Source organism: Chlamydotis macqueenii, chromosome 2 (genome assembly GCF_036417535.1).
Source record: "Chlamydotis macqueenii isolate bChlMac1 chromosome 2, bChlMac1.mat, whole genome shotgun sequence".
Lineage (NCBI taxonomy): Eukaryota > Metazoa > Chordata > Aves > Otidiformes > Otididae > Chlamydotis > Chlamydotis macqueenii.
Genome location: NC_141557.1, coordinates 50,377,539 through 50,395,570, shown reverse-complemented (window position 1 = coordinate 50,395,570; position 18,032 = coordinate 50,377,539). Strand labels below are relative to the sequence as shown.

At 44.5% G+C, this 18,032-nt stretch overlaps 2 protein-coding genes across 2 annotated transcripts in view; one reads left to right on the top strand and one right to left on the bottom strand.

The window, feature by feature from the left end:
* Positions 1 to 3,559: 3,559 nt before the first annotated feature.
* On the bottom strand, positions 3,560 to 15,422 carry SFRP4 (secreted frizzled related protein 4). Its single transcript, XM_086741658.1, has 6 exons — positions 14,981 to 15,422; positions 14,718 to 14,798; positions 14,547 to 14,612; positions 11,776 to 11,974; positions 8,580 to 8,643; positions 3,560 to 6,308 (listed from the first exon to the last, which is right to left on the bottom strand). The coding sequence occupies exons 1-6, from the start codon at positions 15,420 to 15,422 to the stop codon at positions 6,120 to 6,122; spliced, it is 1,041 nt and encodes a 346-aa protein (XP_086597784.1). The 3' UTR covers positions 3,560 to 6,119.
* Positions 15,423 to 17,024: 1,602 nt separating this feature from the next.
* EPDR1 (ependymin related 1) overlaps positions 17,025 to 18,032 on the top strand; it is a 29,288-nt gene continuing 28,280 nt past the window's right edge. Inside the window, exon 1 of the mRNA XM_086741657.1 lies at positions 17,025 to 17,284. Coding sequence (XP_086597783.1) covers positions 17,025 to 17,284 — 260 coding nt within the window. The remainder of the gene's footprint in view (positions 17,285 to 18,032) is intronic.

Genomic DNA, 18,032 nt, shown 5'->3' with positions numbered 1-18,032 from the left:
TCAGTGGGGCAAAAACAATGTTGAAAGTTTAGATGGGATTATTTTTTGACAGGAGCAGAAATGCTGAAAATAGCAGAATGTGTTTATGTCTTATTAAGAGTTCATGAAACTTCTGATGGAAATTCAAATAGCTTGATAGGTATCTTACACAGGTTTTGATACTGTGCATCATTTATTGCACTGGTCTTAGAAATATCAGTTAGCTTTAGGGGTACAGTAGCTCTGCCTGTTTAAATGTGATATAATTTTATATACTGAGTTATTACTTGTTTAACCACCATTCTTCATCCTTCATTACATCACTCTTAAGCAGTATAGCATTTTTTTCTGTTTAGTTTAACTGCTAGATGTTGAAGGGTTCAATTTATTTAGTTTCATATATTCATGTGCGTCTGTTATGATCCCTGGTTTGTGCTTGGTTAAAATGATCCAGTAGATTACATGGAACTGTTATGCATATGACAGTTTTTCTTCACATTGCCTAAGTATCCAAATCCAAATTGAAATGTGGGAACATTTAATTTATTAATGCTTATTTGCTTCTCCTAAATAATATTCTTGATCTTAATGTCTTTTAGCAGCTTTGGAAAAGAGAAATTTAAGAGATATATTTCAAAATAAAAATAGCTGTTTCAGTCAGCTGATGAAGAGATTCAGATTCACAAAGGTTTTATATCTTTGAGATAGAGGCTTTTGTAGAATTATCAAAATATCATGCACTCAAAAGCACGGCAATTAAAATACCATCTATATTTTAAGAGATTACTTTGTCTCTTTAAAAGTCTAACTCAACACTTAGGTATTGTACACATAGTTTAGACTGCCATCCACTCTCCTTCGAATTTTATATTACTGTGACATAGACATGGATGTAATTTTTTAAGAATTTGAGCCCTTTTGATGCTATCGGCAAGCATTTGCATTTATAGAGTCAAGAGGAATGTGTTCCAACATAAATTCCATTGAGTTTCACAGATTAAAATCATCTTGCAATTAAATTCACACAACTCCTCTGCCTACAAATCTTACAGAAAGTCTGGCTCTGTCCTTTTATCTCGTATCTAAATGCCAGACCAAAATAGAATGTGACCTTCACGACCGTTTATTTAGAAAATATCTCGTGGTTCAACGTAGAATTAGGTGGTGCAGAGATGTGATGAAAATTCTTCCAACACTAACAAAAGATAACATAATTATTCTTCTGATTTTTGTCCCAGTAGGAGAGAAATGGAACCACAGGGCATGTTTATTTGTACAACAGACCACATATTTCCTTGTTTAGGAACTTTAATGAAATCATAATCTGACACTAAGACTGTATTAAATATCTGTTTCAGTTCAGGATGATAAACAAGCTGGTTCTCAATCTCAAAATACTGTTTAAGAAGAATTAGTATGTCCCACTGCAGTGACTATTTGTACTGAATTACTGCATAATAAAATAAGAGAAGTGGGGAAAAAGCTTTTTTCCCCGCCAAGAAGATGGAGTCAATCCGCTTGTGGTTGTGTAGTGCTGCACTGTTTTTCCTTTGCTCTGACTGCTGAATGAGCTGTGCTGCCAAGTCAGACCTTGCAAGTATCTCTTCACTTTATCCACAGTTGTTTGTGAGCAAGTTATTAGTTTTCTAATTACCTTGTTCGGAGGATAAATGCTGATGTGCTCTGAGTGTCTATAAACTAAAGTTTTCATCACGCTGTAATCAGAAGGAATTTAAATATTTAGGATATTAAAGTACTTAGGGTCTGTTTGGGGCATCTTTTGATCACTCTGATGCATCCATTACCCTTCTATCTGAAACATCGACCACCTGACATATTTAAGGTACTTTTGGGTTTTGATCTTGGTATTCTCAGCTAGAAAAAAGGACTGCATCCTCCATTCCAGATGTTTTCCTTTATGCTTATTGCCTTACTGGTTTATCCGCAAGCCTTTTGGCAGCAACAACAGGAGCCAGTCTGATATTAATAGATTACCTGGAACTCTCTAATTTACTGTGTCTCTAAGAAGCAAGTTTGAAATCCTGTTTCGCCTTCCAATAAGGCTGATGTTCAACTTTGGAGATGTTACAGGAAATACAGCGTCAGCCATTGAAATTAAATGTAGAGTCTTGACGAGATCTAGTAAGAAGTAATGTACCTCTATAGTAATTAAATACTTATTTGTAGGTCCTTGCAGGTTATTGGTTTTTACCGTAAATGGAAACATAATTTTGAATCTTTGTTGACCCATATTGATGGATTTATATTTTTTTACAAAACATTGGAGCTGATGTGGTTTACCAGAAAAATCTAGTTGAGGAAATGTTTTCAGACGTGCATTTACATTCCGCTACTAAGCGCAACCAAAAAGTGTGTGTCGGTTGTGCATAATTGGAGTAAATATTTTTTCAGGTTTCATTCATTTGGAATCTAGGTTACAATGCTGGATAAAATAATTTAAGAGCTGTTTGAGTATTTTGGACTGGAAAATCTTCTTTTTATTTGTACAGGAAGTATTTCTCAGTTATGTGCAATGGCTGGACAAAAGTAACAAAGCTGCAACACTGAGTTGAATTAAAGTGACCGGGTCATTCAGGTCCTGTTGGAGGGGTGTTTATGACGTTTTTTAAAATGTGGTTCATAGAAAAGTTCTGATTTGCATTTACAGTGATTTTCTAAAACGATGCCAATTATTCACAATTAGAGTAAATATTTTTTCAGGTTTCATTCTTTTGGAATTGAGGTTAGAACAGTCAGTGAAAATATTCAATGGCACTTCTTACTAAGCTGGGTACATCTGTGTGGGAGGTACTAAGAAACCCACTAGAAACATCTGTTTGGTGTTCCAGGCAATTTTTATTGTAGATTAAAAAAATGCCAAGCCCCTCAGCTGTAACACTGGGAAAAAAATAAACAACATTTGACACTTCAGGTTTTGGCCTGTTAATTTTTTCAGCTGTAAATAGGTACAGTAATTACTTTCGTCCATCTGCAGACTTTTTGCCCACTCCACTAAACCAAGGTTTCATAACTCTGATGCTGGGGTGCAATGGCCATGGATGTGCACAAGGAGCAGTGACTCTGACTTTTTGCCACATGTCAGGGAGCAAAAGTGGTGAGTGAGCCATGTGGGGACACAGGAGAATACATCTGTCCGCTCGAAAAGCCCTCTCTGCTCCAACATCTGTTTCATGCCTTTGCAAGGGAAGGGCAGCGGGCTGGAGAGCAGGGATGTTCTGGGTCTGCATTCACCCTGCATTTGATGTTGTTTGTTGTTGCAGTGAGTTAATAATTGGAAGGCATTTTCAAAGTGGAGCAACTTATCTTCATGTTGAATTGGGTTGACCTGTGGCTTCTTAAGAGGTAGAAAGAAATGGATTTGGGAAAACAAAAGGGAACAGTAAGGGAAACCTTACTAATTCATTCCCCCTGTCTGCACATCTGTTCTTTGTATTATGATATCCCCTCCTTTTTGTTGTATCGCCTTTCCTTCTTCCATATTTTTACCATATCAGAACGAAAGTAAGTCAGCATAAAGCAGACATTAAAATGTCAAGGAGTTTGGAAACACCAGGCTTGGTGCATCAAAGTTTATTCCAACATATGGGAAACCTCAGTCCAATGACAGTAACTTACAGAAGGAATGGTGACAATTCTCTGTAGCAAATAATTTTTACATTTTTTCTCCAATATAAAAAAAAATGAAAAAAAGTTAGATTTTAACAGTTGCAAAATAGTATGTAATGTTGCTATGAAGTGTTGTTCCAAAGCTTTCATTCAACAAACATTATACGTTACAATGTTCACAATAAAACTTGTTAAAGTGAAATATCACAACTTTGGTATTTGTTATTTCAACATCACATTGATAGGACTGTCGTTCATTTTTAATAGCTAATCTTATGCATATTTATTGTGCTACTTTGAAAATTGGGATCAATAGTTAATCAAAGCTTAAGAACTCCTGCTACATAGTGGACAAAATGGTTATCAGAAGCTTTCCAATCATACTGATCTTTTACATCATGCTTACTTAAGTCAGCATTTTCAGACTCACCTAATTCAATCACCTGAAGGGTGTCTCCTTTGATTTTGATTTCAGGTTTTCCATTTCATTGTACAGGATTAAGATTTCTGCTATAGTCTGTATTTAGGCACCTAAGTTTGTGGTCTGTTTCTTTAAGACATGTCAAACACACATAATTCCCACTAAAGTCAATAGATGCAATATATGTTCAGCATTCCCAGCACCTGGATTGAATTTTGGATCTAATTCTGCAGATGTTCCATGGAGATTAAGCTCTGCATCTGCCCAGAATTTGCGGGAAGGGGTACATTCAAATGCTGAACTTTGCATATTTTAACCAACTGCTCAAAACTCAACCAATGATCATGTAGGGTTGGGTTTTTCCCCCCTGAACTACCGTTTATGCTATTATTCCCATTTTCTGTAACACCCCTGTCCCTTTGTTTCAAGCATTCTTACTTGGCATCTATGTCTTCAGCTTGTGTTAGCATATTACAAGTATATTACTGCTGCTACCAAAATCACTCCAGCATAGTCTACCTTAAATTTAATGCATGCAAATGTCATTGGAATTCTTGTAATAACATAGATCAATATACTGATATCATCAAGTGACCAGTTGTAACTATGTTAACCTACACAGAACTTTTTTTTTCCCTCATGTAGACTTTCTCTATTTTAGAAATGCTTATTTTGTTTTATAGATATCAGAATTGCCAAGCCTAGTCATTAGTTTTGGTGCAGGAATTTTTTAAGGTCTTCAAGATGTCTATCATGAGGTCTTACAATGTTAATGCAGGTGATCTTACCTATTCACAGAAATCAGACTGTGCTAGCCATACTGCCTTATCCAGGTAAAGCTTGGGCAGGAACAGCATAAATTCCATCTTGGAGTTATGCCAATTAGACTTATATCACTTTTGCTATTTTAATACCTCACACGGCAAACTTAGTATATAAAACTTAGTATATAAATAAAGGCATCTGCCTTGTCTGTGATCCTTTGCAGAGTAAATGTTACCTTCTGATCAGCAAAACTGCAGATAGTCAGTTGTTTTGAGAAGTTCAGGAATAGGGAATAGGCTTGCTTATTTATTTATTTATTTGTTTGTTTATTTGGTCTTAGAGAAAGATTTAGAAATATGGTGTCAAATGATAAAAAAATATCCATATGATCACTGAGCCACACGAAGCCCTATCTTATCTTTAATACTTACTGTACAGTAGCCATCAGTTATGTTTAGAAAAATGCTTCTATTCCAGTTTTTGTAACAAAGCTATATTACAGCAAACATAAGTGTTACTTTTAAGAATTCTACAGATCTGCTTCACTTTAATCTGTCCTTTTAAAAAATACTGATTTTTCAATTAGATGCTTAAATGTATTTGAAATTATAACAACAGAAGCCAGACTGAAGTACAATAAAAAAAATTAAATGTCTGCTTTCAATGCATTTTTGCTACACAAACCCACAACATCAAATGCTAAGACAGTAGGCATATTTTTGGCATACACATAAAAATAATCACATATTGCATACCCAGATGCTTATTGATAAACTATGCTTCTGAACGCTCTGAACAAAGGCTGTGATGCCAAACAGCAGATAGATTCAGCTCCTGCAGCTGTGGTGGTTGCTGCCCCAGATGTCTCCCAGAGGTTACCATCCCTCTGTGGCTCCTCAGCTGCCATGGTTCTCAGCTCACCAGACTAACTCACCAACTACTAAACTGACGCACTTTCTGAGGAGAGAAGGGATGCCCCATGCAGCTCTCCAACTCAGGCAGGGAAGCAGGGCAGGCAACCGGCATAAGGAGTTAAAACCTCTGGCAGCCAAGGGTAGATCTATCTAGAACTGCAAATCAGAGCCCTAAGATAAAATTCAGTCAGCTTCAATATGCCTACCGCATGTTTGTGCAAACCTACACTCTATGGCTTGCAGTGACTTGAAAGGAAAAGCAAACCTTTTAAAAGTAAAGTGCAGAAAAAATGTCTATGTAGAAACTGCCGTGAGTTTTTAAGTCAATGAGTTCTGCATTAATAAAACATGCCGACCAAGCCAGATTGCGACCCTTATCATGCAGGAAAAGTCTCCTTCTGGAAATTTCACTCTCATACTTTTTTAGTGCTGATTTCTTTCTGGCTATTCCTTATTTTAACAGCCTTTTTGGGGCCACTGGCCAGCGGGTTGGTGTTTTTGGTTGATGGTTTGGAGGCTCCACTCCGACCACTGCGTCCTGCATTCTGGTTCTTACTGCGGGCCGTCCGCAGCTTTTGTTCTTGCAGTCTCTGCTCCCACCTCTATGAAAATGCAGAAGACAAAGAGGCTGAGTTAGGAAATGACATAATGATAAACAATTATGTCTTAATTAAAGCTATCCTGAAGCACTGATACTAGTGCTGCTTTCAATGGTTTTGTGCTCTACCCTGCAGGCCCATTGATGTCAGCATGTTATGGCTGTCTGCAGGGCAAACCCGCCACATGTTCGTGGGTGGGGGAATTTACACGCTACCAGCTGGTGAAAATTACAACTCCACATCTCATGTGCCTGCCACATGTGAGTGCACATCTCACACCTTATCAGAAATCCAGGGGAGCTGGCACCATGCCATCGAAAACACAGGATCTGCTCACCGGGACTCCTTTGCAAACCCCTTCTTTGATGCCTTATTGAACATGACACTTGATTTTTTTCTCAGAAAAGCCTGCAGAAAGCAGACTATCCTTTCACAACATATATTTAAACACACAGCTACAAGGGAAGGTGGTATTTACTTTCTGGTTCTGCTTTTCCCTGGGGTGAAGAGAACTGGGCATGAAAGAGCTTATGTTACGGACAGACAGCGGAGACAACCACTGAAATCACAGTGTTCAGAGTTGCAATGGGATGGTTGTGAATAATGCACCTGAAGCTCTATTCAGCAGCATCCCTGAGAAATTTTGGAAAGCAATTAGATCAATGAGCCCACCAAAGAGAATAGCTGTCAGATTTCCAAACCCAAAAGTGCAGTGGTTAGAAAACAGGTTTTTACAGTGAGTTTAAGTGGTTAGGTCATCCGAAATATGGAGAGATCCACAACACTGCAGCAGAGACTGCAGTCTTTCACCTCCAGGAACAGAAACACTTATTTTAGGGAAAGCGAAGTAGATTGAGAACCTGGAAAGGGTCTCACCTCTCCCCTCTATTAATGAACTTTCTCTTCTGAAACTGCCAAAGGCAGGGGCTTTGCCCAGTGATCAGAGCAAGATTCTCCAGCTGTCCTATTTAGTATCTCTGCACTGACTCTGACGCAACTCAGACTCTTGTCCTGGCTAGAGAAGAGACCAGCCATGTTGTGGTTATGTTAACAGCTATCTTCTGTGGTCCACAGACAGCTCAAAACACTCATTTTAAGCAGTAACTCAAGACAAAAGTTGGATGCAAATTTTCAGAGATGGATGATGAGCATGAAAATGAAGCTGCTGTGATACCTAGCTCCATACTAGCTGTCTTTTTGTAGTCAGGGTCATTATATGCATCTTGATAAAACAAAAACTATCAGCAGGCATTTAGGTGTGTCCCTTTCAAACATGTTTAAATGAGGATTTAATTTATGAAACTATTAATATCAGAGGGAATGACACATGCTTTGAAAAGTATTTTGTTTGGCAGTCACACATCTATTTGAGAGTCTGAAAGTGAATGTCCAAACAGGTTTCAAGACACAATTAGAAATGACAAAACAGTGTGAGGAGGCCACTAAAACACACTGCGTGCCAGTAACAGGCCATTAAGTTGACAGCTAAGGGATTTCAAGAGTCTGAGTCATATCGTAGAATCATAGAATAGTTTGGGTTGAAAACAAACTTTAAAGGTCATCTAGTCCAACCCTTCTGCAAGGAGCAGGGACATCATATGTCAGTATTCTCCTAAGTCCCACATGCTATCATCTGCAATTGTTATGTATTTATTTTTCAAAGATTTTAAAGATTTAAAGCATGGCTTTTTTACAGTGAGGGTGGTTGAACACTGGAACAGGTTGCCCAGAGAGGTGGTTGATGCCCCATCCCTGGAAACATTCAAGGCCAGGTTGGACGGGGCTCTGAGCAACCTGATCTGGTTGACGATGTCCCTGCTCCTTGCAGGGGGGTTGGACTAGATGACCTCTAAAGGTCCCTTCCAACCCAGATCATTCTATGATTCTATGGTTCCTTTCTTACCTAATATAGACTTACTTGCATATCACCTCTCTGACAGTTACTTGCCTTAGCAGTGATATGAAAGAAATTCCTAGAGTCATTGTTGTAAAAAAACAGCATTCACACAAAGATCATACAACTATTCTATTGAGGGACAGTTTGCAGATAAAATAGAAATAAAATTTTAGAGACCCTAAAATGCAAGGCTAAAATTTTCAAATTTTGACTTACACTTGTATCTAATTTTGAGGTACGAGAATGTTGAAGTGAAAATAGTAATACCCAGAGGTGTTAGGAGTATCTAAGTATCAAGTTACTCAATGCTGAAGTAGAACAAAGGTGTTTAACTCTTTATCAAGAATATCAGCATTCTTTTATTTGGTTGTATTTACCTTAAATCTTTTGTTTAGTTGATCCTTCCACTTTTCAACTAGACATCCATCAAGAAGCATCAACCTGAAAAGTAAGAAATAAACACAAGTTATAGATATTTCTGATTTTGATTCCTGAGATGTCATTCCAGACAATTTAACACAGACTGAGGCTGAAATGCACCAGCAGGTACTTGTACTGACAGTTTCTGTGTATGGGACAATAGGCAGAAAAATACTTTTCTCCATCCCTAAATGCTTTGTAATGGATTTCTACATGCTTATACTGATGCTTCTGAAATTCTATTCTAAACTCTGTAAAAACAGAAAATTGTTTTCAAAAGAAACCAGATTTTACAGCCAAAACTGCAGCGCATGGCCAGTACTGAGAAAAAATTTAGAGCCCTTTGTCCTCACCTGAAGCTATTCTGCAGGGGAAAATTGTCCTGTCTTGAGCACTGCTAACAAAAAGTGATGGGCTGGGTAACATCCCATGAAACTGTTTAAAGGTATATGCATATATATTTTTACTTATGCCCACTATCTGTTTGTGTGTGTGTTTGTGTGCAGAAGAGTAAACTAATGTATTTTACTTCTGAATTAAAAAAAAAAAGCGGTTTCACATGCATCAGTTGATACAGCTCAGCTGATGAATGGGAAGACATTATCTGATCACTTACAATCAGCTCCATTTTTACCTATAAATACATGAGGACAGTATCAAGTATTTCCTACACGTGACTACTTCATGAGTGCTTTGAAGTGAATTTGGAGGAATGTATGGGCACTGGTACTGTCTGCCAATGAAATCTGCCTAGCTCCTGTATGAAAATACAGAGTCCAAGTGTTATGAAATGAACAAAATAAAAATGGAACTATTAAATATGTATGCCTTAAGCAGCTTCTAACATATTATATTCGAAAGCAGCCTGATGCCACACCTTGTAAGTCCCAACCTAGAAACAACTACTTCACAGCACAGGGATACTGACAATTCTGTATCTCCTCTACTGCTAACTACTGAACTAATGTAACTTTTTTTTTCTTCTTTTCCTTTCCTTTTTTTTTTTTTTTTTTGAGATACTGGGCCTTAATATGCCTTAATATCATTAATATCCTTAATTCTGGAAGGTTTTACTTACACACCAGTGTTGGCTGGAAACATCAAAACATCATTATAAAAGAACACAACTTCATATAGCCCTTTGCTGGGGGGTGAGGTTTATACAGCATAGCAGGGCCTGACCTCCAGTTTCCATGAACAGCGTTGCTGCTCATACCGGTTCCAAAAGAGCACAAAATGCTGCCACTCGTAGCCGTTAGCCACTGTGCATTCACTTTGCCCAGACATAAAAGGACTACAATGAGTGCAAGCCCTGGAGAATCAAGATCGACATGATGCACATCTTTTCTTTCTGAGGTGAAATTAGAGAACTAACATGTAAGATTGAAGTTAAGGCCACATCGTGATGAATGTAACTGTAACAGGGTGTACATCTGACACAGCTTCTGTTCAGGTCAAATTATTGAGTGAGACCCTAACCCTACTGATGAACAACGGTTGTTTTGCCATTGACTTCAGTGGAGATAACAGCATCCACCCATTTTGCTTCTAGCATTTTCAAAAGCCGCTGTAACTCAAAACCTTCTGTTTGCATGCCACTGAGCTCAGCAGGAAACACATATAATAGCTTATGTTCCTTTTTCAAATCCATTTCAGTACACTATATGAAATTAAAAACCTCAGTGACCTTTAAAAAAACATCACAAAATATTTAGTGAGTTGTGTGTTTTTCCATAGTAATGGAGAAGCAGATTGCCATCTTTCACTTTTGAAATCTCCCCTCCCTGACAGCCTCCTGAGGGCCCTCTCCAGCAAAGCTCTGCAGCTCAGAGCTCCTCGATAGCAACCTCAGTCATGGTCCTTCTGTGCGACTCAGAGCACATATCCCTAAAATAGCCAACACAAGTAGAGGGCTCTCCATTAATCTTTGTGAAATACTTCCAGACCTGGAGGGGCGAGGTGCTGTGCAATAATAAAATACTGTGCCTGTTGGCTCACAAAAAAAAAAAAAAAAAAAAAAAAGGTAATAAGGTATCAGATGGCAACTTTTAGAAACACCTATAAAATGCTTTTAAAATATCAACATAAAACTCATTGAAAACATGGATATGACCCATCAAGCTCTGCATGTAGATGTTCCACAGTCCTTGCAAGCGTGCATGTTCAATTACCAGTCATACTGCTGTATGCAAAACCAGCCTGGACGTTTTACGAACAGCCCTACCTCTGACCCACGGCACAGAGCCACGTGTATCTACCACGCCACAACCTGTCCTGTTGCTACTAGTACACTCGGGGTGCTGATGGGGATGGGATGTCCCCTTCTACCTTACGGACCCAGAGAGAAAAGGGAGCCGTGATTCACCGCTGCCTCCCCTCCAGACCAGCATGCTGGATTTCCTTCCATGCCTGGGGCTAGGCTGACCGCCAGAGGAAAGGTCTGGCAAAGTTAGGTTGGTTTTGTCTTTTAATCATACAGCAGGACTGGCAAGCTGCTCGGAGAGTGTTTACTTTTTTTCATCTGCCATCTGGGAGCCAGGGCTCCAACGGCTGCAGCTTTGGCTGGTCCTGGTACAGCTGTGGGATCGAAAACATCTCACTGATGGCACCGCTCCGAAGTACGGATAAGCCAGCAGAGAGGGCCTGGCTCTATCTCCAGCAGCTCTGCAGACAGGAGATGTGCATCATCTCCCGTCCCCTCCCTTGGGGTCGGTGAGGCAGAACTACACCTTCCCTGCGGTCCTGCCATCATGGACCACCATCTACAGCTACCATCAAGCTTGTAGCACGTGAAGCAGCTCATGCCTTTGGAGAACAGTCCTGGAAAAAAAACCCTCCCAAACAGCTGGAGATACCTGAACTGCTGCATGATGCATTCAGCACTACACTGTCAGCATCTAACGCCACCAGCATTTACGCTTCATGTGGGAGCCAGGTTTTGTAAACACCGCACCATGGTGCAGAGCTGAGGGTGATTAAGTGGAAAAAGTTAATTGCGAAGGTCACTGAAATGTGCAGGCATAGGTGTGAGTTATCCTAAGAAAAACTGCCAGCAAAACATGCTCATTATGAGGAAGGGAGCTTTGCTGGTCCTCCTTCCCACCCGTCCCACCTAACTATAAGACCTTTCTCCACCGCATCACCAGGGCTTACCTCGAACGCCATTCATAGCACATGATGAGAACATCCTGCTTCGGTTGAAGAGGTGGACACTGGCAGGAGGAATTTGTAAGAAGAGGCACTTGAGACAGAGGAATTGGCGTAGAAGACTTGAGTGTGTCTTTGACTTCAACCACAGTCGTTATCTCGTTGCAGTTCCCTCTTTCTACACTTTTCACTTTAGCATGAATGACTGCAATTAGAAAAACAGAGGTGTGAGAACAACAAACGGTTTTACAGATGTAAACACATCTACAAATTAAACAAAACATGCTAAATTGAAAGCTGTTGCTTCGGCTGTGAAACCAGAACTACTTCTTCATGTGTGGGCACGTACAGCGGTTTAGAATAACAGAGGCCTGATCCCAATTTGGTTTTCAGTAGGACTGTTGACAACTGTGAAATTAAACATGTGCTTAAATCTTTGCCAGATCAGGCCAAGAGATCTCGCCTGGAATCGCAAACAGCTCCTTTGACTCAGACTTGAACAGCCCCTCGCATAAATCGGACACGTTCTATTTCCAATTAAGTAATGAATAATCTACCTCACAGACAGTTAGCACGAATCCAGTCTTTTCTATAATAAAATCATTTCCCTGCAGGTTGCATCCAGGAGCTAAAGTTTCTTTTTAAAAGTAAGAAAGAAATGAAGCTTTGAAACAAGTACTCAACAACTAAGAGGCTTAGCGCTTTTGTTATTTACACAGTTTATAAATTTTTTTCATCATTTGCCTTTGGATTATGCATCAGTAGTAAGATGCTCATAGAAAATAGACGCTGAAAGGTGTTCTTCTGACTCTGAATAAACAAACAATCATATTTTTACCTTGAGGAAAACCACACGTCTGCATGGACACAAGAAGGTGAAGCCACGTAGATTGCTCTGAGGGTGACTTTGTACCCGCAGACCCTGGCGGTACCTACCACTGCCGCACTTCACCCGCTCTCTCTCGTGGGAAGTACCAAACCAGAGAGAGCAAGCACGACTTTTACGTGGAGGACTTTCTCTCTAGGAAATGTCAAAATAGGAAGGGTCCAATTATCAAACTGTAACAAAATTCTTCTGGGAAAGAAGTATGACCTTGGCAGCCCCCAGGTCAAAAGCCTTCAAATGGACCTACAAATGTTTGGAACAAACTTCACAGGTAGAAAACAGCAGACCAGAAATTTTAATGCAGTCTGAGGTTTACATGCTAACTTTATCAGGGCATGTGTAACAGCCACAAAGCACACAAGGGATTTCAGTTGCAGAGACTCACAGTCCATTTTCAAGTCTGACTGAAACCAAATTTTGACCAACTACAAAAGCAATTTGGCTGTAAATATTATTTTAAAGGATTTCAGGAAAACTTTGATTTTATTTGCAACTTGTTCTGCCTTGTCTTCTCTCCCAATTCATTTACCATATGAACATGTCTATTTCTTTCACAGGAGACTGAATAAAAATCTGCCTCTCAAAACCAAAATCTTGATGTCACAAATTCAATGGAATTAAATTTTGGACCCCAACCTACAGTTTTTATTGAAGCAACACTCTCACTGAAGTCACTGGAATCAGAATTTTTATGGCTAACAGCTGCATTTTGTTTCTAAATACTCATTTTATATCACTGCTTTTTCATATATTTCAGACAACTGTGGAAGTTCATTGTCCCACTGGAACATATCACTAGGCTGTACTGAGACAGATTAAGGAATTCTATAAGAATATATGACACAAATGCACCAAAATGCCATGACAAAAAAAAAATACAATTACCTATGGTAGATGCTTAGCTTGATTATTCCCACCAAACTGGGGGTTGGAATTTTTTTTCACTATGCTAACAAAGAAGGAAGTAACTACAAGCTTACTTTCATTTGATAATCAGACAAACAGGAATTGACTGGATTAAATAAAGCTATTGCATAAGAACTGAATACATCCCTTGAAGAAACAACTTTTATCCGAGAATAAGCTCATAAAGTACAAAAGACCATGATACTGCACGTTAAATTCATAGTTAATAGGGGTTTTCTATTGACGTTACAGATATTGAATCTGGTATTATACCTGATCTTCACTTGATTTCTTTCCGACTCCCAGCACCAGAAAACTGGAGGAGGGGGGAGCCAGGAGAGAAGAGGGATGAACACTTACTTACATAGCCAAAATGTCATGCAACATATCATAAAACCATTGGCCAGCTCCTTGGCTGGCTGGTGCAAATTGCCCCTGAATTCAATTAATCTGTGACAATCCCACAGCAGATGAAACTCCAGCTAGTAAGTAAAAGAACATACGCATTTGTAAGTCATAACTTTTTACCTTGCTTCAGCTTCATTCACATTTACAAGTTCTATTTCAGTGATAAACCTCTGTTTATTCCAGCTGCTGGACGAAAACAGGAGCTGGCCAAGGGTCACGCTCACACCAGACGTAATCACACTTACTCAAGTGACCTTTACGGTAGCGAGCACTGTTTCTGCAGAGCAACCTGTCAGTCCCAGCGTGCGTTACCGACGTTTCACTGCTTTTAGCAGAAACTGCACAACAGCTACCACTGCCCAAACAAACCATGCGCAAGCGGAGGGTTTTGGAGGAGGACAGCCAAGTGTCCTCGGGCAAAAACCCATTTGGAAAGGCTGTGGTGGAGCGGTCTCAGGCCACACACGCTGGATGGGGCCTGGTGTGGGTGCAACACCCACAGGGAGCAGCCTAACTCACGAGGGGTGCAGAGCGGGGTGGGACAGCCAAAGTGAAGCGTTTTCCCCCACGCACTTACTGTAGCTGTAGTTCTTGGCCAGGTAGGTCGACAGCGTAGGCTTTGTCTTTTTGCACCTGCACCGCTCTTCGAAGGAAGAGAAGGGGACATGGTTGAGGGGTGTCAGAGGGGGCCTGGCTCCAAGGAGGGGGAGTTGGGGCGGGGGGGGAGTGTGGGTCGCCAGAGGCTCACCCTGGCCGCGGTTCTTGCAGTCGGGCTCCGGGGCTCTGTCCGGCACCAGCACCCCCTGCGTGAAATCCATCCACTTCGCATCTGCGAACAGAGGCGCGTCGGGGAAGGAAAGCCGTCGGGGAGAGGCTGCCGGGGGCAGGGACGCGGGGGTCCTGCAGCCTCCCTCATCCTCCCGCCCGGGGCACCCCGCGGTGGTGGCAAAGGGGAAGGGAGGGGTAGAGTGGGGTCCGCCCGCCCTATCGCCGCCCCCCCGGGGCTCTCACCCTCCGGCAGGTCGGTGACGATCGCCTCGGGGGAGATGCAGACGCCGCGGTCGTAGACGGGGAGGTCGTCGCAGGCCAGGCTCTCGGGCCAGCTGTGGTTATAGCGGCGCATGATGGGCTCGCAGCCGTCGCGGGCGCGCTGGCAGACGGAGCGGCAGGGCTTGATGGGGTCGTAGAGGAACTCCAAGGTGCAGATGGGCGCGTACATGGCGCAGAGGAAGAAGGGGAGGACCGGGCTGCAGCCGGTGCCCACCAGCTCCTCGTACTGCTCGATGGCCAGGACGGCGTTTTCCTGGGTGCTGTGGTGGAGGTGGTTGGGCATGCGGGTGATGTTCCAGGGCATGGAGCGGCACATGGGGATGCGCACCGCCTCGCACGGCGCGCCCTGCGCCCGCGGGCTCACCCGCAGCCACAGGGACACCGCCACCAAGGCGCGCAGCATCCTCCTCCTCCTCCTCCTTCTCCTCCTCCCTCTTCCTCTTCCTCCTCCTCCTCCGCCGCCCCAGTCGAGTGGCGGGAGCCGCCGCGCCGACAGCCATGGACATCGCGGGTCCGCATTTATACCGGTGGCACGAGTGACGTGGGGCCGATCGCGCTCCCTTGGCAGCACCGCTCCTCCGGGGGGAGTGGGAGGGAGTGGAGGGGGTGGGGGGTGTGCGCGCGTGTGTGCGTGTTTTGCTGTGCAGGCACGGTGACATCACCTCCACCCCCTTTAATCCCCCGGCGACATCACTGCGTCTCCCGTCCGGCACAGAGTTTTCGTCTGTGTCATAAATTCCTTCAGGTGGAAAGAGCGCGGGGGGTGGGGCGGAGGGGGGGACACAAACGACACACGGACGGGACACACACCAAACCCAAATCCCACGCATCTTCCCCGGGGCTGCGCGCTCCCACGCGGAGAGGAGGCGGCGGGAGGGACGCGGGAGCCGCTGCCGCCGCAGCCCCCACGCGTCTTTCCCGCGGGGCTGAACTTTACGCTGCGGCTTTTTTTTTTTCCCAAAAGACGCGGAGCAGAAACTTTGTGCGGGCTCGGGGAAGCTGCGGCCACGGTTCCCGGCGAGTTGCGGGCCGGAAAGCTGCTCTCCTCCCGGTTGGATCGGGACGAGGGAAGCGGCGGGATCGAGGGGATGCGGGAGCGGGCGGCGGGGCCAGGGCGGCGCGGGGCCGGTGCGGGGCTGCTGTGCGGGCAGTCTGCGCCCCCCCGCTTCCCTTCCCCCGCTTCGGTCCCCCCACAGCCGCCTCTGCAAATAGGTGGGAGAAGGGATTTCAGGCTTTCTCCATTTTTTTTTTTTTAATTTTTCTTTCCGCGGAGCTCCACTACACTCCCTCTTGCACGGAAAAGTCCTATGGGCCCCTTCTCCACGCGGGGTAAATGCTGCACCCCAGTCTTTGAGGGGCTTGCTGAGAAAACACGATTGACTCAACGCCAGGTGATTGCAGTGGCCTGGGAAAGCCGGAGACAGCAGCTCCCGGGCCTGCCCTGGCCTGGGACGGTGGTGCCACACGTGTTTGCCTTCATGAATCTGGCAGGACCGAAGCCTCGGTGCTGCAGGGGATTGCCCCCTCTCCCTTGCCCGGAGAGGAAAGTTCATGGTAACGAACAGTTGAGAACCCTGAGAGGGCAGCGGGAGGTGATGGTGTGCAGGTGCTTGGTGACATTGTCTGTGGGGACCCACTGGCAAAGAAAAAGTAAATCCCCCCTGGACAGCGACATCAAAGCACGGAGGTGCCCATCCCCCCCGTCCGTGTATCCCCTCTCTTCCAAAGCCCATGCAGGATGCCCAGACGTGCCCCAAAGCTCGGGCCTTGCAGGTGCCCCTGTGGCATCCCCAGGGCAAGCAAACCCTCCCGCCCACCCTGAGTGCAAGTGCACTGCCTCCCGCTCTCCCATCCCGCTCGCACACAGCAGAAACCGCCTTTCCCCGCCGAGCTGATGCGGGTTTGGAGGCGGGCCGCCCCCGCCCCCCTCCGCGGCGCAGGCCCGCCCGCCCGCCCGCCTGCGCGCCGTGTGCGGGGCGGCAGTGCGCGGAGCCAGGCGCGGAGCATGGCGCGGGCGGCGGCTGGGCCGCGACCGGGCCTAGGGCTGCGGTTGCTGCTGCTGGGCTGCCTCCTGCTGCGGGGCGGCGGGGCGGGGGCGGCGGTGGGGGTCCCCGAGCCGTGCCAGGCGCCGCGGCAGTGGGAAGGGCGCACCGTGTCCTACGAGCACGGCTCGGGCCGCAATACGCGGGCCGCCGTCTCCTACGACGGCCCCAACCAGCGCCTCCGCGTCCTGGAGGAGAGGAAGGCCCTCATCCCCTGCAAGAAGTAGGTGTCCGCCGCGGGACCCCCGCCGCCGGGGCAGGGGCCGGGGCCGTAAGGATCGGTGGGGAGCCCGGAGGTGCCTCCCGTGGGGGATGTGGCGGGGGGTGGGGGTTTCCCACGCCCCTCCGCGTCGTGCGGCGGGGGAGCGGCTCGGGAGGGGCCGGCTGGGCGCGGCTGCAGGGGGGCAATCGGCTGTGGAGAGCCTCTCACCCACATCACGTATCTCCATGCTCCGTATCTATACATATATATATATATATCTCGATTTATGATCAACAGCACCAGCTTTTTACCTTCGGAGATACTCCTCTCTCCCAGCGGTTTTGTTTTGTTTTGTTTTAATGGAATGGGAAGCGAGTCCAAAAATCCATCCCCAAATGTGATGTATGACGGCTGTAAGGAAGTCTCATGTAAAGAGGTTGCCCTCCAATGCAGGAATGATGTCGCAGGGGGAGATTCCAGCCCAGTCATTTTTTAACAAGTTTGAGTCACGTTTTGTGAGTTCTCTGCTCATTCTGGGTTCTTGCAAGTGCTAAGTCACTGCAGGGTGTCGGGGTGCGTCTGTTACCTGTGGTACAGCGTGCTCCTGTGGTACAGCGTGCTCATTCACAGGCTGCCCAGCCCGGGAGGACCTCCCTCTTCTTAATTGATACAGCATGTGTCTGTTAAGCCCCTAACTAACTCGACAAAATCTCTGTGTCACTGCTCGTTTCTTCATTTGCTGAAAAATAAGTCTAGAAAAAAACTGACT

Bases quoted from the DNA above. Each gene is read 5' to 3' on its own strand.
- SFRP4 (XM_086741658.1), bottom strand. From the start codon at position 15,422: ATGCTGCGCGCCTTGGTGGCGGTGTCCCTGTGGCTGCGGGTGAGCCCG. The intron at 14,799-14,980 runs GTGAGAGCCCCG...CTCTGTTCGCAG, and splicing joins CGTCACCGACCTGCCGGAGG to ATGCGAAGTGGATGGATTTC. The intron at 8,644-11,775 runs GTAAGCCCTGGT...CTTACTTTTCAG, and splicing joins TGCTATGAATGGCGTTCGAG to GTTGATGCTTCTTGATGGAT.